Source organism: Macrobrachium nipponense, chromosome 40 (genome assembly GCF_015104395.2).
Source record: "Macrobrachium nipponense isolate FS-2020 chromosome 40, ASM1510439v2, whole genome shotgun sequence".
In the NCBI taxonomy this organism is placed as follows: domain Eukaryota; kingdom Metazoa; phylum Arthropoda; class Malacostraca; order Decapoda; family Palaemonidae; genus Macrobrachium; species Macrobrachium nipponense.
Window position 1 is genome coordinate 57,836,007 of NC_061101.1, and position 22,383 is coordinate 57,858,389.

The 22,383-nt window shown below is 42.1% G+C and overlaps 1 protein-coding gene across 1 annotated transcript in view; it reads right to left on the reverse strand.

Annotated features, from left to right (window-relative positions):
* The window catches only part of LOC135212178 (breast cancer anti-estrogen resistance protein 1-like), a 150,403-nt gene extending 148,029 nt beyond the window's left edge, over positions 1-2,374 (reverse strand). The window contains exon 1 of the mRNA XM_064245618.1: positions 2,025-2,374. Coding sequence (XP_064101688.1) covers positions 2,025-2,063 — 39 coding nt within the window. The 5' untranslated portion in view covers positions 2,064-2,374. The remainder of the gene's footprint in view (positions 1-2,024) is intronic.
* Between the last annotated feature and the right edge of the window lie 20,009 nt (positions 2,375-22,383).

Sequence of the window (22,383 nt, forward strand, 5' to 3'; positions counted from 1 at the left end):
ACCACCATCACCTGAGGCTTGTTCAGACAACCCTTTCCGAGGGCAGCTCGCCAAGCACAGGTCAAGAAGTTAGGTTTGCAATGCTGTGAGTGCATGAGGATACACCAGAAAAAAAAACAATAATATAGGTGTTTAGTGAATAATAGAAAGGTCGTAGTAAAACGTGAGACCAAAGTAATTCCAGAATGACTTCGGAGAAATATACACCAGATATTGGTACCATCGCCGAAATGAATCTCACTTTTGTGTGGTATTATGTCCAGCCCAACACAGGGACGATTCCCTCTCTGGCGGACCTTTGTCGTACGTTTTCTAAACAAATTGCTTCTTTTATTCTATACTTGCCTTTTCGTGTTTTCTCATCATTATCGTAGCTCCTACAGAATAGGAGAATCTTTAATCCTTTGTAAAATTTGCCTTCTGGCGGTATTTTGTTGTATAGTATTGCCCGTTTGATATCATTCCATTTATAGTTTAAGAATATAGTTTTAACGGTGTCAGTTTTACACCCGCTATAGGTAACATATAGAAAATGTGACCTTACCTTTCGCATCGTCAAGGCTGGTCATAAATTCTGAAAAGGACGCTTTCTGGTCATCACTTGTTGCCAAATAGTAACTCTCCAGGGGCTGGCTTATTACTTGGTAGGGGAGAGGCAAGATTTATGTCGAATTAAACTAGTTTTACCACACAAACAAGGAAAAGGGTTGGGGGGGGGGGGTTTACTTTAAAAATCACCGTGGAAAGGAATATAATCTTTGATAGGCTACTTTACCAATAGTGTGATGGGTAAAGGTCAAACAAATGTCGAGATTCATTTTGTGTGGTAATTCTAAATTTGTATCATATAATTCTCTATTAATCAATACTGTATAATAATTTGGTAACCATACGCTGATTTTTTTGGTGGGGGGGGAGGGGTAAGAGGTTTGTCTCTCAGTTTCAAAGAAAATTCCTAATAATTCCCATACTAGACCGAAATCGTTGCATCTTTTGACAAGAAAATGGAATTCTAACCTGAGTTATAGCTATTACAATCGGGGCTTTGGTTCTAAAACTCTAAAACAGAAGTTTCCATTGACGATTACCAAGGCCGGACTTTGTTTAGCCTGTAAGATACAATTCCAAATACGAATGACAACCCCTTTATCGGATCCATTCCAACATTGATCTGAGCAATAAAAACAGGTTTCCTTGTCGACTACCTACTATAGGACTACTTACTATCAATGAACGTTACTGTAACTTTAAAACTACCCTGGCTGTTGCCATATAAAGTCCACAGGTGAACAGTGGTAGATTTATTTGGGGAGGGGTTGGCCCTTGGTTACCACGCCCCCTACATGAATATGTAGAGATCATTATTAGAAGAAAAATGTGCATAGTTTATTATTTCAACAAAAATGTGCATAGTTTATTATTTCAACAAAAACAATAACTACTAGTACTGTGTATACATGAATTCATACCTAAATCATTATTGATACATATATAGCTATGTGCCGTATGTCTGTATTTATTAAATATATGTATGATAAATCTTAAGTGTCCCTCCCCCACAATGAGAGAGAGAGAGAGAGAGAGAGAGAGAGAGAGAGAGAGAGAGAGAGAGAGAGAGAGAGAGATAAATCAAATATTTATTCTTATTTCGTATATACAATGGACAGACATCAAGCCTGCATGGCATGAAGTCTGGTACCGTAAGTCTTTCTCATCCGAGAGAGAGAGAGAGAGAGAGAGAGAGAGAGAGAGAGTGTTTCCTTTGATGAAGATGCAAATCCTTGAATGTATCAAGCCCACAAGTGAATAATCAAAAATAAGCTTTTTCTAACGCCTGCATGAACAGGCTAGTACCCTAAGCCTTTATCTGAGAGAGAGAGAGAGAGAGAGAGAGAGAGAGAGAGAGAGAGAGAGAGAGAGAGAGAGAGAGCTATGCCAGGTCTCTGTTATGAGTATACCTATATAGCCTACTATATATTTCTCGCCATGAATTTCCTAAGCAATGACCGGTAAAACTGACTTACCCCCTTCATGTTTTTGTTGAAACCTGTATCTCCCACCATGGCGAACGAACCTCTCTCTTGCTAGTTATTCATTCACTGCACAGCCCTTCGATAATACACGATATACCCATATTGCACTCCTCGTAATTCCAATTTCTCCTTCTCTCGCTGTTCTCCACTTAAAACGGGATCATATAGCACTGCTTAGTCGTTTAGGAATCTCGCCCGCGATGACCACCTCCGCACGGTCGCCTAGTAAAATCAAACGCTAAATGAACCAAATCTGCTGTGTTTTTAACTTGCAACGACAGTCAATCCATCGCAGTACACACTCACCCGATACGCATTTCTGTCAAACTGGAGAGGAAAATCCAAGGTTCCTGGATTTCAATCCCGTCCGAAACTGTCGTACTACCATATGCTCGAACTTTGCCTGATTATCTCATTGGCCTGGATCCCTAAAAGTCGTTGAACGTGCTTCTATAAATAAGGATACCATAATGTTTTTCAAACACGAAGCATCTTTCTTATTTGAGGCCAAACGTCTGAAAGTGGGTGGAAATAAGCACAGTCGTACGTCTGACAAAGTAGCAAACTGCTCAATAGCTGGGGCTCTCGTGGCCTTACGTCGAACGCTGCCGTTTTCACGATTTACCACAATGAACGTATTCGGTGCCGCTTGCAAAATTAAGTGTTATATTTCAAAAAAGAAATGAAAAACGCGTAAGTTAATGTGCTAATGAAACTTACCTATCAGGTATCGACCTTTGGTTCCAAACATCGTATTCAGTTGTTATAATAAATTCACTATATAGTAGTAAATTTATTATTTTTGCTTGTGTATAAGGCAGGGAGCCGAAGCAGAGTTGCTCATTATTATTTCTAAATAAATAACTAAACTGCTTAGGTTCTTATTAACACTTGTCATTCTTGGCTCACTGCATTTGAAACTTAGAATGCAATGCTTTGTCATTCTATCGCTGCTCTTGGTGTTCTGTGCATACATTAATTCATTCTTCCAATGAATTATCAATATACTAATTGTTTTTTTTTATTCCATGATTATATTACAGAGAGTCATTTGCAACAGCATATTGTTTACTTCTGTGTTTACTGTTTCGGTCAACAACTCACAAGCATGCAACCAGTCACATTTAAAACCAGATGGGGCTGTCAGTTGTTACCACGGTATTACCCGCGATGTTTCCTACTTAGCACTGCCTTTCTTGAATATCCCACGCCCGCGTTAGCTCGTGAGAATGCTGTCTGGCGCGACAAATTTTAAACTAGAGGTATTCTTATGTAGTACACTGCAATGTTCCTTTGTTGTACTACCTAAAAGTAACTACAAGAGACTACTTTTTTTCTGAAAATATTCAGGCAGGTCATTTTACTATTGTTTTAATTCATTTTTGTTTTGTTTGGTTATGCGGAAAATTTATGCCATGGATTCACCGCCATGCAAGGTGAGTTGAGAGAGAGAGACAGAGACAGAGAGAGAGAGAGAGAGAGAGAGAGAGAGAGAGAGAGAGAGAGAGAGAGAGAGATGAAAGGTATACAAAGGGTATTACATTCCTACTGATGCTGGTAGACGTTAGATGACATCAGAATGTTCACTCAGAATCTTTCAAGAGTATTAAAAAATACAGGCTGTGCCACTTCACTCGGATGTACTCCCATATTACACACACACACACACACATATATATGTGTGGCGGGTCTTGGAGGGGGTTGATTATATGAAATTATTAAGCCTTGTTGAAAAGGTCCAACACAACCCACACACCTAATGATAATGAGGAAAAATGGAGCCTTATATGACTTACCTTGAGTTATGGGATTGTTAAGGTCGCCATGGAAACTCAGCCGATAGATCTAGACTAAGGTTATTTACAAAGAAAAAACACTGAGCGGCATGAGATAACTGAACGGCGTATGGGCCACGTGGAAAGAGCGCCGTGTACTATCTGAATTACTTTATCATGCACAATATGAGAAAATGGCCGAATTCATTAATGCAAAGCTGGTTTCCAAATTGATGATCTCAGGTAATTAAGTGATGGCAAGGAGGCAGGGATGCACGGAATCGGCAGCTGGTAATATGGAAATGAATTCCAAATTACGCACAACATAAAAACAAAGACTTCTTGCACAACATTTATGGCTAATGCACTATGGAGGGTATTTATCCTTAATCACCCACAAGGGGAGGACTCTAGTGCTTAAATAAATAGCTCAATGAAGATCTTAATTTTGGACAAGTCACAGGGTTGGCATGTGCTTACAAGGGTTGACAAAAGGTTGTTCATTGGAGAAATGAGAAAATTGAAATTTGAAAATGAGAATGGCAAGATTTGTCTTGGAGAGATAGAGGTTGGTTGAAATTTGCACTTTCGAGATGTACTTTAGTTGGCTTGCGCATGTAGCTTGATGTCTGATGAGGGCTCCAACCAGCGATGAGGAACAACGGGGCTGAAAACAAGTCAGCGGTGGACACATCTGACCGCTATAGGACCTAAGAACGACTGAGGACGAAGTCAGGTCATTCGCGTGGGACCTTGGTTCAAGCACGGCCTGTGGCATTGTCTGGAAAGATGCAAAACACAGCCAGCCCAGAGTTGTGGGAGAAGAGGTCTTAGGTTAGGACTCCCTAAAGCCTAACCAGCAGCCCATATAACACATACGACCTGCCCTTCTTATCCTACACTAGGTCTCTAGTCGTTAACGGCTTTATAACCCCCATCTTTGGGGCAGAACAGAAATGCCGATCCCCCAGTTCGTAAAAGTGGGGGTTAAAATTGCTGCTCTTCTAGCAAATAAATTTTGATCTGGGGAGGCAAGGCGATGTAAAAATGTAAAAGCTCCCCCTGTTAAGAAGGCATTCACTCCCTTTAGGGCGTGAAAGCCTTGGCTAATAAGTATATCACCTCGACTAAACAGTTCTCCTTCTCTAACTGAGGTTTTAGAGCAGCGATTCGGCTAACTACAATGGCCTACCTAACTTATAGATGGAGATGCTAAGTATACTGACTTTCTGAATTAATAATGTAGTCTAGCCTAATTAAGAACGAAAGGTCGTCTGTAATGACAGGCTACTCTATCCCTAGGTAAGGTTACTTAGAAAATTCTACTTGCTACTACCCTAATGCCCCAGTACTAAATTATTAGCCTAACCTACTCTATACAATTAATTAAAGACGCAATCATTCCAGAATGTGGTACGCAATAATTGGGGTTTATTGAACATGAAGTGTTAAAATGCGTAAGATGAGGTAATGATGCGTGAGGGTGATGAGTGATTAGTAGTGCACCAGGATGGAAATTTGATGAGGGAATCATGACATTTAGGTGGGGGTTAGAAGTTTAAGCTCTAGGGGTTAGAGGGTTAGTCTACCGGCAGAGATCAGTCTGGCTACCTTCTCTGGGTAGGTGCCAGGATCACTCTGTGACTGAATGTGACACTGTACCTAGGGCACAGGTGCCAAGGAGAGCATGTGGCTTTTTGGGTAGTTTGTGAATTTGTTACGTCCCTTCTTCTTCTTGTTCCTCCAGGGCCTGGCTACACCAGTCCTAGGAGGTGATGGAGGCAGCGACTCTGGGGAAAGGCCAGAAACGCCGTCAGGAGCAGAGGCAGTGGTAGCCCTAGGGACTACAGGTGAACATCCTACTTTGGCAGCTGCAGCAACCGTCGTAAAGGTAGAATCGACTGCGGGGGAGGCTCTCACTACGGCTGCTGCGACAGCCGTCGTAAGGGTGAGACTCCAGACTGACTCCTGGTGAGGCAGTTCCTGGTCGTTCAGAGGAGATGTAACAGTGAGGTCTGCCGGAGGTTCATCCTCGGCCAACAGAGGCGATGAGGAAGAGGAAGTGTCTGGGGTTGGAGGCTCGCAGTGGGCCTTTTGCAGTGACAGCGTCTGCTGCTCTTTGCTTGCTAGGCCAATTAGTGGAGTGCCTATTATGTCACAGGTTTTGCAGCGGAACTGTGAAGGGTCAAGCTCCCTTTGTGGTGAGGGAGGAGACCTTTTGTTGTGGGTCTCGCGGGGGCCGGAGACCTGGGCCTTAGAATGCACGCGGAGTGCCCCTTCCGTCGACCATATTGGTGAGCGGAAGGTAGTGCAGACGGGGGTATGCCTGCAACAAGGGCAGTGTCCTGGTCTGGTGTAATTGAGGTAGTGGAGGCCTCTGTGGTGGAGGTAGCTTGGCCCTGGAGAGGTGTGAGTGAGGGACATCCCCAGAGGAGGTCCTATCCTAATAGGAAACCTACTCTATGCCTAATTGTGCTCACCATGCCCAGGCGGTGAGGTTTGGTGCACCGAGTGGTAACCTGCAGGACAACTGTGGGAACGGTCTTGGACTGTCCTTCAATCCAAGTTATCGCCCACCTGGTGTGCTCGTCGACAATGGCACTGGCTGGCACTTGGTCCTGGTCTATGAGACACAGATCGGAGCCGGTGTCTACTGTAACCAGCAGGGTCACACTAGTAGACTAGAGCCATCCAGGGGTGTCACTGTGATGGAAGTGGTCCCCACCCGCTCAGGGTGAGACCTAGAATCTGGCATAATGGCCGAGGGGGTTGTGGCACTGATCAGGTAGACGTGTCTGGTCGAAGGCACATGCTTTGGCCAACCGAGATATCCGGCAGAGTAGTACCTTGTAGCCCTACAGACTTTGCAGGAGACCCTCTGCTGGGCTGATCTCCACTTGGTGTCTCACTGGTCTGGAGAGGAGGAGGAGGCACCATTCGTTGGTGGAGGAGGTTGTTGGTTGGCGGCTTTCTTCAGGGGGCACTCTGCTGTGAAGTGACCCACCCTTCTTGCAGAAGTTACAAGTCGGGGGCTTCCATGGTATCCATTCTTCAGGCGTGTGGATCCAGAGAGATGACCCGGTGGCACTCTGCGCTGGTGGGAAGTGCTGTGAGACAGGTTGAAGGTCTCCCAGTCGTTAGCCATGCGGCAAGCTTCTGCAAGTGTCTTGGGTTGCTTGTCGTTAAGGTGCACTGCGAGCAGTCCAGGTATACACTGTTAGAGGTCCTCCAGCATGATCCTGTTAAACAGGTCCTGGAGCTCGGTGCACGACATGGAATCAAGCCAGCGCTGTCCGGCTTGGGCCTTGTGATAGGAGAAGTCGCTCTAGGCCCAACCAACTTCCTTGGCCTGACCTCAGAAATGCTGTCTCCATCTCTCCGGGGTGATCTCGTAAGCCCTCGTAATGACCTGGCGAACTTCCACCATGTCCCCTTGCTGACCCTGATCCAGTGGGCATAGAGCAGTCTAAGCCTTGCCGTCCAGGTGCTTGGCAAGCAGGGCAGCCCTCTCTATCTCGGTGGTAGCATAATTCTTGAATAGTGTTTCAACTTCTTACAACCATGCCTCGGGCTCATCCTCTGTCCACTTAGGCATTAGATAGAGCATTAATGCTCGCAGTTGGGTTGTGAGACACCGGAGGAGTGGGGCTGAAAGCTTGCTGAGTGGCTAGGGCTTCGGCACTCTCCTTTTGAGCCTTCTCCATCTCGAGATCCTTCTTCTTGAGGGCTAGCTCATGCTTTCTCTTTGCTTCTTTTGCCTTCCTCTCTTCTTCTCTGGTGGCTCTTTCTCGCTGGAGTAGATCGTCCATCTGCCCCTTCACCCACTGGGTGAAGGGCCTGTCCGGTATAACCAGCATCCTTGTCCAGAGTCATGAGGGCTTGGAGTCTCTCTAGCTCCATGGTTATGGTGTTGTTGGGAAACTCGTGGAGGATGGTCTGGAATAGGACTGGAGGGGAGTGCCTATCCGGTAAGGTGGCACTCACCTAGAAATGTGTTCTGCAAGTGTGGTAATGTTCTGATGAACACGGCAATGTGTCTGAAAAAGACTGGGTGCTCTGCGGAACTTGGGAAGTGTCCCTTAAGTTGGTGGCACTTATTGAATGGCACCTTCTAAGGAGGTGAGAAAATTGGACGATCCTATTGATGGATACACTATGAATGGGCAACCTATAGGTCCTATACAGGTGCACGGCACTTATGGAGGCGTTCCTTATGTAGCACTGGTAGAGTGCTGGTGTGTCCCGTGGGATGGCACTAAATGGAGGACAGAAAGTAAAAGGGGGGAGTACTTCAGCAGCCTAGTCGATGGACAGTGCCGCAGATTAGTGGTACTGTAAAATGGTAGGGCCTGACATGCACTGGTGGTGGCCAGTCCTAAACTGGTAGCAGCTTCCTTGTATGGAAGTAATGGGATTGCGTTGGTGCTTGCAGTATATGCAAGTCTTTTGTAATAGAAAGTTAATTAGACCACTTAGGCAACGACAGGTAGCAGTAATTAAAAGGGCTCAGTTCTTGGCTGAAGTACTTGGTAAAAGGAAATAAAGGCTTGCACGACTGCAATGGACACAGGTCTCTCTCTCTCTCTCTCTCTCTCTCTCTCTCTCTCTGAGATCGTAAAAATTGGTAAATGATGAACTCCTTTGTATTTATTTGAAATAATGATTTAATTTAATTTGACGCAATTGGCGTTGAATAATTTCTTTATGTTAAGTTTTTATGTAAAAGAATCGCAGTTGAGTTTGGTTTAGGTAAAGAGAACGCACTAGCGATGAGCAATTTTTTGTGTTACTGAAAACGGTTTGCATTAGAACAAGTAGTTGTGATTTATGACGCGTTTACGTTAAGCAATTCCTTTAATGTAATTTACTTTAAAGCTTTTAAGATTTGCGTTAATTTACTTTACATAAGTTACCTAGCTCCCTATATGACAAGTGAAATGGCGGTAAGGATTTTAAGGTATTAGCAAAGCATTTATAAATGAAGAGGTTACGTAAGGATGATGACGTGAAATTAAAACTTTCGCTCAGCAAGCGAATGAGCAAGGCAAAGTGAAACGTGAGGGGGTTGAGCATAGCATGGTGAACATGAACGGTGATGGCGAACAGCTGACAGTGTAAAAGAGAGTGCGATTTACAACAACAATTTGTTATTAAAAGCAAAACAACAATAAATTTTCTGGCAGAATGATAGATGCTAGTATGAAGATTGAATTACTTACATTGAAACATCAAAATTTACTTTATTTGGCTTAAATCGTTATGATAAAAGTTTAGGGAACGAGAAATGGCTGGCAGGGTTGAAAAGCTAAGCGAGCTAGCTGCGGTTGCTGACACGTGGAATGAGAACTGAGTTAACAAATTCCCCTAACACTTCACAAACAAAAGAATTGTACACTTCTGTTGCCGTGACTATTAGTAGACAACACTCCTAACCAGAAAGCACTTCCTAGTTCTTAATTAGCACTTTCTGGCATCTAACAACACTGGCTCTGGCTCGTGTTGCGTACAAGCTAAAACCTGCTAACAGAGGATTTGTGGGCATAAATTTGCGCGCCTCTAAACTAAAGCTTTTGGCACCCGCGCTGTTACACTAATATCTTTGCTGAAGGAAAGACTTATTTTAAACACTTCTAAAATAACTACTTAACGTACCTTAATACTAACAATGGTGATAATAGTGATAATATTTTGGAAGGAGACCCTCTCGTAGGCATGTTTTGCTAAAAATGACTGCTGCTTCAGCACTATTAATCTTGTAAAGAGTCTTCTCTATCTTTCTGATGACGGCTTTCTCGTTGTTGCTTAGACTGGCGAGCAACGCACCAAAGGGCATGGTAAAATTCGGTTGAGTCATTTGATTTATTATTGCTTATACAATTCTCTCTCTCTCTCTCTCCATCGCGACATTATCAAGCGATAACTGCTGATCCAGTGGCGAGTCCTTCGTCTTATATTGTGATGTTGAGGGCTCTTGAGTACAGTCAGAGCACCTCTCCGGCAGGTCGGGTTTTCATTGGTTCCTGGGAAGGTGGCTCATATGGCGGGCGTTTACGAGTCTTGCAGACCCTCTCAGGTGGGGGGTATCACCGGGAGCCTCTTGATTGGCTTCTACCCGAGTGACATCACCCCTGGTATTATTCTCATGTCCGGTGTTTGTTTCATGCACGCTTGTACTTTCGTTGGGGGGGAGGGGTGTGGTCCTCCTCACACACGTCGGTATCAGGAATGCTTCTTGGGTGGTATTAAGGGGAGGCTTTTGTTCAAGGATAAGCCGCGCTTCTAGGAGACGCAGACATCGTGGGTCAGGTGCTCTCCCAATGATCTTAATATTCCTGACGATGTTGTCTCTCGTGATGTTTCTCTGGTGTACTGCAAGGGCGTGCTGCCTAATGGCACCCTCCTGGGCGTGGCAGGAGATCCTTTTTGACAGGTGCATTGTCGTCATGCCGATGTAAATCCCAGGGCATCCTTGGGCGGGGGATACGTATCGGTGGACAACGTTGGACTGCTTTAGGGGGTCTCCTACTGTCGGGGAGGGGTTGTTCTTCATCAGGTGGTCCTTTGTACGCCGATTCTTGTAGTAAATAATGAGGGACACTCTCTTTCCTTCCTCCATGGGGCGGACTTGTTCCTCTATTATTTTCTTCATGGCTGCTTCGTCCTCCTTGTATTGGTGGTGCATGAAGCCTTTATAGAAAAGTTTGATAGCTTGGGTGTAAACTGTAGCCGACAACTTCTGATTCGTCTTCATGACAAGGACATCGAGGAAGGGGAGCCGATCGTTGCTGCTGTACTCGACAGTGAAGTTGAGTGGGCTGTGCTGCAGGAACTGCTGCTGAAGGGCTTCTACCTCGTCCTCGGAGTTGGCTTGCACAAAGATGTCATCAATATAGCGTCCGTATGTGCGGGGACATCTATGTTGCGAGAAGACCCTTTCTTCCCCTTCACCCATGTAGAGGTTAGCGAAGAGGACTCCTAAGGGGTACCCCATCGCTACGCCGTCCTTTTTGGCGGTACATCTGTCCTCAGTGGGTGGTGAAAGGGGCTCTCTTCGTACAGATATCCAGCAGGGTTCTTAAAGAGTCTTCTGAGATGTTAGGGGGTCTCATATCGGGATTCCTATATACCCGCTCCATGATGATCCTTATTGTCTTGTCGACTGGGACGTTGGTGAATAGGGACTCAACGTCTAAGGACGCCATGGTTTCCGCACCGGAGGAGTCGCGGATCTTCTCAAAAAATTCCACCGAAGAGGTGAGGCAGTACCTGGAGGGGATATATGGAGTCAGAATTTTATTAAGGCGTTTGGCCAGAGCGTAAGTCGGGGCGGGCGTTTGGCTGATGATCGGGTGTAGGGGGTTGCCTTCCTTGTGGGTCTTCACATTCCTGTATAGGTAGCCGAGGCTGTAGTCACCTTGGATGGGTGGGAGGTGTGTGGCATTCGTAGCGGCATTGACGGCCGTGATGACCCGGTTGGCGTCTCGTTTGATGTCTTCCGTCGGGTTTTTCGTGTCTCTCGAACTTGGAGACATCAGACAAGATGGCATCGAGTTTCTTGAAGTATTCCAAGGTGCTGATGAGCACGAACGTGGCTGTCTTGTCTGCACGCCTTACGGTGATGTCTTCCCTCTTCTTCAGACCTGCGGCTGCTTCCTTCATCTCTTTGGTGTAAATACCGCTCGAGTATGACCCCCTGTCCGTAAGGGCCTCTGCTAGCAGAAGAGGTTGAAGGGCGTCCGTCGTTGTCAGGATCTTCTTGGCTTCCAATTGCTGAATCGAGTCGAAGAGCATCTCGATCTCCAGGCGTTTCTCATGTTTCTTCGGTTTTGACATGAAGTGGCAGTTTAACGCGAGGTTTAATATATCATTTTGTTCAGGGGTGGGCTGGTGTGCTGTAAGGTTGATATACCTCTGCATCTTTTCTTGGATGCGTGGCTTACTGACGTTGAGGGCGACAAGTTTGCGGGTTACGCCCCTAACCCAGTTACGCATGTCTTCCTCGCTTTGGCAGGTGAGCCGCCCTTGACAAGTGGTATATGACGGAGGAAGAGAGAAGGAACATTCCACCCCTGGAGGATATAAAACCTTTCTATAAAGCCTTCATGCACCACCAATACAAGGAGGACGAAGCAGCCATGAAGAAAATAATAGAGGAACAAGTCCGCCCCATGGAGGAAGGAAAGAGAGTGTCCCTCATTATTTACTACAAGAATTGGCGTACAAAGGACCTCCTGATGAAGAACAACCCCTCCCTGACCGTAGGAGACCCCCTAAAGCAGTCCAACGTTGTCTACCGATACGTATGCCCCGCCCAAGGATGCCCTGGGATTTACATTGGCATGACAACGATGTGCCTGTCAAAAAGGATCTCCTGCCACGCCCAGGAGGGTGCCATTAGGCAGCACGCCCTTGCAGTACACCAGAGAAACATCACGAGAGACAACATCGTCAGGAATATTAAGATCATCGGGAGAGCACCTGACCCACGAAATCTGTGTCTCCTAAAAGCGCTGCTTATCCTCGAACAAAAGCCTCCCCTTAATACCACCCAAGAAGCATTCCTGATACCGACGTGTGTGAGGAGGACCACACCCCTCCCCCCCAACGAAAGTACCAACGTGCATGAAACAAACACCGGACATGAGAATAATACCAGGGGTGATGTCACTCAGGTAGAAGCCAATCAAGAGGCTCCCGGTGATACCCCCCACCTGAGAAGGCCTGCAAGACTCGTAAACGCCCGCCGTATGAGCCACCTTTCCAGGAACCAATGAAAACCCGACCTGCCGGAGAGGTGCTCTGACCGTACTCAAGAGCCCGCAACATCACAATATAAGACGAAGGACTCGCCACTGGATCAGCAGTTATCGCTTGATAATGTCCTGTGGATCAGGAGGAAACGTCGCGTTGGAGAGAGAGAGAGAGAATTGTATAAGCAATAATAAATCAAATGACTCAACCAAATTTTACCATGCCCTTTGGTGCGTTGCTCGCCAGTCTAAGCAACAACGAGAAAGCCGTCATCAGAAAGATAGAGAGGACTCTTTACAAGATTAATAGTGCTGAAGCAGCAGTCATTTTTAACAAAATATTGATAAGAATAATAATGATAAACCTTACTGTCTGCGTGACTCGTGCCCTGTTTCCTTGCTGCGTATTTAGGAACGCTTTTTTACGATTTACGCTTTGTAAAAAATCATTTGCTGTTTAGGTTTTTTAGGGGATAACATGATTTACCAACTTTTAAACAGTTCCTGGTTAGAATCCTGGCAAAGTCATGCCACTTTTACGTGTAGCGGGTCTTGGAATGGGGTGATTATGTGAAATTATCAAACCTTGTTGACAAGCGCTTATGACTTACCTTGAGTTATGGGATTGTTATATGCTTTAAAGGTGTAGACTAAGTTTATTTTCAAAGAAAAAACATTGAGCGGCCTGAGATAATTGAACGGCATATGGGCCACATGGAAAGAGCACTGTGCGCTGTCTGAATTACTCTATCACGCATAATATGAGGAAATGGCCGAATTCAACATTTAATATAAATCTGGTTTCCAAATTGATGATCTCAGGTAATTAAGTGATGGCAAGGAGGCAGGGATGCACGGAGTCGGCAGTTGGCAATCTGGAAATGAATTCCAAAATACACACTACATAAAAACAAAGACTTCTTGCACAACATTTATGGCTAATGCACTATGGAGGGTATTTATCCTTAATCACCCACAAAGGGAGGACTCTAGTGCTTGAATAAATAGCTCAATGAAGATCTTTTTAATCTTGGACAAGTCACAGGGGTGGCACGTGCTTACAAGAGTTGACAAAAGGATGTTCATTGGAGAAATGAGAAAATTGAAATTTGAATGAGAATAGCAAGATTTGTCTTGGAGAGATAGAGGCTGGTTGAAATTTGCACTTTCGAGACGTACCTTAGTTGGCTTGCGCATGTAGCTTGATGTCTGATGAGGACTCCAACCAGCGATGAGGAACAAAGGGGCTGAAAACAAGTCAGCGGTGGACATGTCTGACCACTATAGGACCTAAGAACGACTGAGGACTAAGTCAGGTCATTCGCGGGGGACCTCGGTTCAAGCACGGCCTGTGGCATTGTCTGGAAAGATGCAAAACACAGCCAGCACAGAGCTGTGGGAGAAGAGGTCTTAGGCTAGGACTCCCTAAAGCCTACCCAGCAGCCCATATAACACCTACGACCTACCCTTCTTATCCTACACTAGGTCTCTAGTCGTTAACGGCTTTATACCCCCCATCTTTGGGGGAGAACAGAAATGCTGATCCCCCAATCCGTAAAAGTTGGGGTAAAATGGCTGCTCTTTTAGCAAATAAAGTAAATTTTAATTTCTGGGGAGGCAAGGCGATGTAAACCATAAATATATATATATATATATATATATATATATATATATATATATATATATATATATATATATATATATATATGTGTGTGTATATAATATATATATATATATATATATCATATATATATATATTATATATATATATATATATATATTTATATTATATATATATACATATGAATAACTTGATCACGAAGTATATAAAACGTGATGCCATAGAGGAAAATTGAAAGGGGGAGAGAGCCAAGAACTTTCGGTCCAACATGACCCTAAGTAAATGGGCGTGTTAGACCGAAAGTTCTTGGCTCTCTCGCCTTTCAATTTTCCTCCGTGCACCTTTATTTATACATAGCATCACGTTTTATATACTTTGTGATGAAGTTAATTATATATATATATATATATATATATATATATATATATATATATATATATATATATATATATATATATATATATATATATATATATATATATATATATATATATATATATACATATAATTTACAGGCATTCGTACACACACACACACACATGTATATATATATATATATATATATATATATATATATATATATATATATATATATGTGTGTGTGTGTGTGTGTGTGTACAAGTATATAGTACATATATTGCCTAATTTAAACCCTTATTATTGAGTCATTCTTTTGTATTGATTTTAATTTTTTTTTTTGTCTATTTTCTTTTTAGTCCTTAGGGCCAAACTATGCTTTGAAATGTTGGGAAGACTTCATAGCGAAGGGATCCCTTGAAGGAGGGGAGGTCCTCATCTTTGTCTGCTTTCTGTGGAGGTTGGTAGGGCTCCTGCATAAGGGGATTTCGCCAAAGGCTTCTTAGGCTTCCTCTTGACCCAGAGATGCCTGCCCACACGGAGCTAGGGCATTCCTGGTCGTTAGGTCCTCTTCTGATGCTGCCTTCCAAAGATGGCAAGGAAGCTTCCCAAGAAGTTCGGCTTCATCATAATGATTGGCTGGGCACAATGTTCCCTATGGAAGGCATCCCTTAATATAACTGACAGAAATATAATTGCACTGGATATACCGTAGTCACATTTAATAGAGCTTTTCTGTTTTTTTTTTTTTTTTTGAGAGCTGTAATATTTTGTATGCCTAGGATCATCCTAAACCGAATGCCTGTAAATTATAGTTTTTTTTTTCTTATTTTAATTGGTTACTAACATAAACATTAAACCACAAATATTATTAATGACTGGGTTCGAAATAAAGGACTGATTCGTTCTATACAAGCCATTTTTGAAATCACACTCCTATGGGTGAATGAAGAATGTAACATGATATTTCGAACACTGTTAACGAATGGTCAACATAGTTCAGTTTTCTACCATTTATAAATCTTAAGACTGTTCCATGGAAATCATGGGAACTTCTATGGAGAGATAAAGGTTAGCATCTGAAGAAGTTGCCTTGTATGCATATGCTGCTTAATTCCAACATGACATAGGTTTATCAAGAAGAATTTGATGTAGCATTATTGTCACACGGACAATTTTGACATCAGACTGACTCCATCCTCAGAGGCTAACCTGTTTTGTTTCGGCTCGTGGACGGAAAATTAGTCAGAATTACTTGACGGGTGCACGATGAAGTAGGTACACAGCTAACTGCAAATATTTTGACTGTGGGGTTACTTTAAGATTGGTTAATGAATGTGGCAGCAAAACCAACCTTAAGCAGTGAAGCTTCATTCTTTACATGCCACCTCGCCCCCTCTTGCACAGAGCAGACTGACAATATACAAATTAGAAAAAATAAACAGTTTAGATATCACATGAATTATAATAAAATTATTCAACCAATCCACATTACATTTTAGAGATGATAGAACGGTAATGTACGACCTTTCCACATTTCTAATTTGTAATATAAACTGTAAAGCAAACTGATAAACCAGTCACACCAGCAGACGTTGACAAAGTAATCTCATTTATCTATAAAAACGTTGCTGAGAACAAGTTTCTGTTAATAAAGTAGACAACAAATGCGACAGAGAAAACGATACGGTCTTATGACCGTTAGAGAAAATTAGACCGGTGCCGATCGCGAGTTTCATGGTAAACTATAGCAATCTCTCATGCGCCAGTAGCTCGCCGTAAACACTGATTTTCACTGTATGGAAAGAAATACAGTAAAACCTCGTGATTATATATATATATATATATATATATATATATATATATATATATATATATATATATATATATATATGTGTGTGTGTGTGTGTGTGTGTGTGGTGTGTGTGTGTGTGTGTGTGTGTGTGTGCGTGTAAAATTATAGTAATGGGTTAAACGGTTTGACCAGTTAATACTTATATTTAGTACGTAAGATACAACAGGGCCTTAATTATTTACACAATAGCGTGGGTGGCTGGCACCTACACACGCCCACACGACAACGCAGCCCATTCGGCTTGTGTGTGTGTGTGTGTGTGTGTTTAACCTTAGGCCGTTTCCACTGGTTCGAATTTCACAGCAATCAGGCATACGCCTAATCGCACCATTTTCCTTCCTTTCTGAGGATTTTTGATACTCTCCCCTTACTTACAAAGTTCCACATAAAATCACCAGGGACTCGAGGCACCAACAAATCCCCCAACCCCCTTTTCAGATCGTCCCGTACTTACAATAAAGGAATTCCAAAATTCGGAGTCAGTTTCAGTGTTACAATTTGTCATTTGTCATTCGCAATAGTGGCGGATTTAAGTATTTTGGGGTTGGGGGGGGGGGGGGGGGGGGGGGGGGGGGGGGGGGGGGGGAGGGGGGGGGGGGGGGCCGCGGGCGGAGGCCAGGCACCTGGTTATGTGGCCCCTCCCCATGGATAGATTAATGTGTAAATCTCAAAGGTATAATTAGATTTTGATAATGCGCACCCACTGCACGCAAGTAAAATATTGATAGAAAGACTGAAAACAAAATTATATAATTTGTTTTTTAATGCATGTATTCATGCTTATATTTGCCAAAGAAACTTCACTTGCTTCTTCTTTGTAATCTACAGGCGCTGGAAACATTGTAAAAATATTCAGAATTAGAATATCTCTCTCTCTCTCTCTCTCTCTCTCTCTCTCTCTCTCTCTCACTCTCTCACATTGATAGCAACAACTTGTAGTTAAACAGCCAACACGGTTTCAGACAAAACAGATCTTGCCTATCAAACTTCTTGGAGTTTTTTCATAACATACTTGGTATTTACGACAGTTGTAGAGCAATAGATATACTCTACTTCGATTTCTAAAAGGCCTTTGACAAAGTTCTACACAAGAAACTAATGACAAAAGTCAGAGCTTTAGGGATTGTTGGAGAAATAGCAGATTGGATCGAAGACTGGCTAACATTAAATATTGAAGAATCAGAATGGGCAGATGTGACAAGCGGTGTTCCTTAGGGTTCTGTCCTTGGCCCGCTCTTGTTTTTCTATTTACATTAATGACATTGATGTAAGCTTAACTAGCAGGATAGGCAACTTTGCAAGTGATACCAAACTAGATGTAAATGCAGCAGACTCAGATACATTGGAAAGTTTAGGAAATGATCTAAGGAAAATAGGAGAGTGGTAAAAAATATGGCAAATGCCGTTTAACCTGGATAAATGTAAAGGATTACAAATAGGAACAAACAACCATCATAGCAACTACATGCTGCTTGGGAATGACATAAATAGTATAGAACACGAAGATAACCTTGAAGGTATTATTACCAAGGACTTAAAATCCACAAAACAGCACATAAAAGCTGAAAAGAAGGCACTGAAACTAGTGGGATATATAAAGAGGCAGTTCAAATACGGAAATAAGGAAACAGTGCAGCAACTCTACACATCAATAGTTAGACCACATCTTGAATATGCAGTACAGACTTGGTCACCAACACTAAGAAAGGACATAAATAGACTAGAAGGGGTACAAGCAAGAGCCACAAAGTTAATTACATCCATCAGGCAAACAGGCTACCAAAGACAACTAGAAAGCCTGATCATGTATGGCTCAGAAGCACAACGATTGCGAGGACAACTAATATAGACATTCAAAATACTGAAAGGTAAAACAAAAGTAGACAGTAACCTCTTCACATTAAACGAAAACCATAACAAAATATTAGATGGAAACTAAAATTCAAGTGATACAACACATGGCATTGTGGGAACTTCTTCACATACAAGCTATGTGACACATAGAATAAACTGCCACCAGAAATTGTAAACAGCAACAGTGTGGAAGAGTTTAAAAGAAAGCTAGACAGAATCATTAGGACACTGTGAATGAACAGTAAAACCTGCTCCTACAGATAAATGAGCACATGATGTCTCCTCGGATGGACTATTAAGTTTTTGAGACATCGTAATCCTTGTAACTTCGTGTAATTCAGTACATACAATATATATGTGCATATAATGTAAATTATGCCTGTATATATATATATATATATATATATATATATATATATATATATATATATATATATATATATATATATATATATATATATATATTAAAATCCTAAGTGGCCTCCCGCCCCATGAAAAACTTCTAGATCCGCCACTGATTCACACAACAAACTTTGATTAGTCTGAAAACAATTGAAGTACAGTAAATTAATGTAACATTTTCGAGTGACATTTTGCAACAAGGATAAAAATAGCCATCTTCATTTTACCTAAGAACACCAACAACAAACACGATTCTTACCTACACCACAATAATTTGTCATTTTTATCATCTGTGGATAATGTGATTTTGAATCTTAGACATGGCTTAAGGTATGTAATGAAAAAATAAAGGAATTCCCTTCTTTAGACCGCTAACGTTTTGCCTGGAAGTTAACACATGAAATTAGACACACACAAACACACACACACACACACACACACACACACACACACACATATATATATATAATATATATATATATATATATATATATATATATATATATATATTATATTATATATATGCCTCTTTGTTCAAAGGAGGATCGTGTGAAAATCTTGGCTCCACCCTTTCCAAGGGTAGGCCTATGGTTTTAACCAATCAAATCAGCAGTGCCAGATTGTAAGGATGTGCCAAAATAGGTCCCAACGAATACCCTACCAGGATACCCAAGGGACACACCCTCAAGAAGATTGGGTATGAACAAGAGGCGTTTCCAAATGAGGAATCTACGAATTACTGCAGAAGGTATGACAGGAAGGCGGTTTTGTAGAAAGTCTGTAGCCACTCAGACACAAGAATTCTTTCAGAAGATGCCACACCCGGTCAAAATCCAAAATCCAAAGGCGGTGCCAAGGAGATGACATCCGAATAAAAAGCTGGTCAGGGAGAGAGAAAACAGTGGAAAAAGAGTGGAAGCATATATATATATATATATATATATATATATATATATATATATATATATATATATATATATATGTGTGTGTGTGTGTGTGTGTGTGTGTCGTTGTAACAGCCTAAGGTAGCGAGGTGCCTGAGGGCGCCAACTAGAATTTTCATCTTGAAAGTTATTCATTTGGGAAAAATTAAATAGACGTGTCCTTATATGTATTTTTTCTTGATAGTGAATCTTATAATATTTCCACCTTTCTGTTTCTGGGCGCCTGGACAGAGACAAGCTATTTTGACGGCACTTTGTTTGGTTTGCAAGTCTATTAGGCATGAGAGAATTTTACTGAGTACAATATTGTCACTTAACACTGTCTATATTCGCACACCACACTTCTTCTCTGCTTCTTTGCTTCCCTCTGTGTCTCTTCTTCTCCACCCTCTGTCTCCCTCTTTCTGTTTCTGCTTCCACTCTTTTTCCACTATTCTCCATTGTTTTCTCTCTCCCTGACCAGCCTTTTTATTCGGATGTCATCTTCTTGGCACCGCCTTTGGATTTTGACTGGGTGTGGCATTTTCTGAAAGAATTCTTGTGTCTAAGTGGCTACAGACTTTCTACAAAACCGCCTTCCTGTCATACCTTCTGCAGTAATTCGTAGATTCCGTATTTGGAAACGCCTCTTGTTCATACCCTGTCTTCTTGAGGGTGTGTCCCTTGGGTATCCCGGTAGGGTATTCGTTGGGACCTATTTTGGCACATCCTTACATTCTGGCACTGCTGATTTGATTGGTTAAAACCATAGGCCTACCCTTGGAAAGGGTGGAGCCAAGTTTTTCACATGATCCTCCTTTGAACAAAGAGGCATTGAGTTTCCCTTTGTAATATTAAGCAAAAGGCCCTTGGGAAGGTCCAACCCCATATTAATTCTCGACACTCCAAGTGTCACAAAATGTTGGGTCACTTAATCTTTGGTAGAGTATGTCACAGAGGTTTTGGGTGATGCAGTCCAGATCCTCGACGGCTAGAATTTCCTGGCCATCTGGGGTCGAGCCTGAGTAAGACAATCCTTTCCTAAAATCATTATTTCGTTTTTTGTGACTTCTCCTTAAGTTTTTATAAGTTAATGCCTTTGAAATGAATTTCCTTAATTCAGTAATCCGAACTGTAACATATATCTATATATATATATATATATATATATAATATATATATATATATATATATATATATATATCTATATATATATATATATATATATACATACATATATATATGCGGAGTGATGGTTACTACACACACGCAGCCCTAAGGTAACGTGCACCGACTTGGAGGCTGTGAATTGGGGAAAAAGCCTTATCTAATTATATCTCACCTTTGCTGGATGTTCTCACTCTGGAATTATAAAAAGTTATAATGTTGGGGGAGAAATTAAATTGATGTGTCTTTATGTATGTTTATTCTTTGCTCGGGGTTCTTATAAAATTTCCACCTTCTGGGCTCTTGTACTGATAAAACTTATTTCTTTAAAGAGGCACTTTGTTGCAATCACGAGTCTATAGGCACGAGGGAATTTTACTGAGTATTGAATGTCACTTATCACTGTCTTTTGATTCGCACACCACACTTTGCACTTGTTCTTCTTCGCTGGACTCTTCTTCGCTGCTTCTCTGTGTCTTTCTTCTTCACTGTTCGGCGGCAGTACCACTCTTTTCTTCTTCACTCTTTTCCCCCCTTTTCTCCACTCTGTCGTTTTCTTCTCTGCCTTTCTCTCTCTCTGTCTGGCCTTTTTATTATGATGATATCTTCTTAGCACCGCCTTTGGATTTTGGGATTTTGACTGGGTGTGGCATCTTCTGAAAGACTTCTTGTGTTTTAGTGGCTACAGACTTTATACAAACCGCCTTCCTGTCATGTCTTCTACAGTGATTCATAGACTCTGAATTAGGATATGCCTCCTGCTTGATGCCTTGGCTTTTGGGGGTGTATCCCTGGGTCAATCTCGTAGGTCATTTGTGGAAACACATTTCTGGGGTGACCCACTATCTGGCTCTGCTTCTTGATTCGTCGAAGTCCATAGGTCTACTTTGGGAATGGGAGGAGGTCTCAAGAACATTTTCCCTCTTTTGAACAAGGAATTGTAGAATTCCTCCTAATGTATGCCAGATGGCTCTCTCTGACCTGTCACACGAAGGGAACGCCGATTAATCATTGGAAGTAGGCTGGTGTGGGTGTAATGAGGTGGGACGATGGGTTTTCGGACTTCCAACCTCTCGGAGTGGTCTGGGAAATATCCTTGATGCTCACTTAACCTTTTGGGTATTTTGGGTGACAGAGGTTTTCTTGTGTAAAACGATCTTTTCCTAAACAATTATTTTGTCCTGTTTCCCTCTCTTTTCTTATTCGTGCAATCTCTAAATTCTTTATAAGTTAATGCCTTTTTTTGGAATAGTTTTCTTAATTCTTTAATGACTCTATAGCATATATATATATATATATATATATATATATATATATATATATATATATATTATATATATATATATGTGTGTGTGTGTGTGTGTGTGTGTGTGTGTGTGTGTGTGTGTGTGTAAATAAAGGTATAAGCCACGAGGGAAAATAAACAACGGAGTTTCCGCGAGATCTTTCGACGTTTAACCAGTCAAACATTTGAACGTCGAAACATCTCGCGGAAACTCCGTTGTTTATTTTCCCTCATGGCTTATACCTTTATTTATGGATTTATCACGTTCCTAACTTTCGCGATTCTGTTGTATATATATATATGTGTGTGTGTGTATGTGTCTGTCTGTATTATTCAAGCTACAAATACCCTTTAATATCTA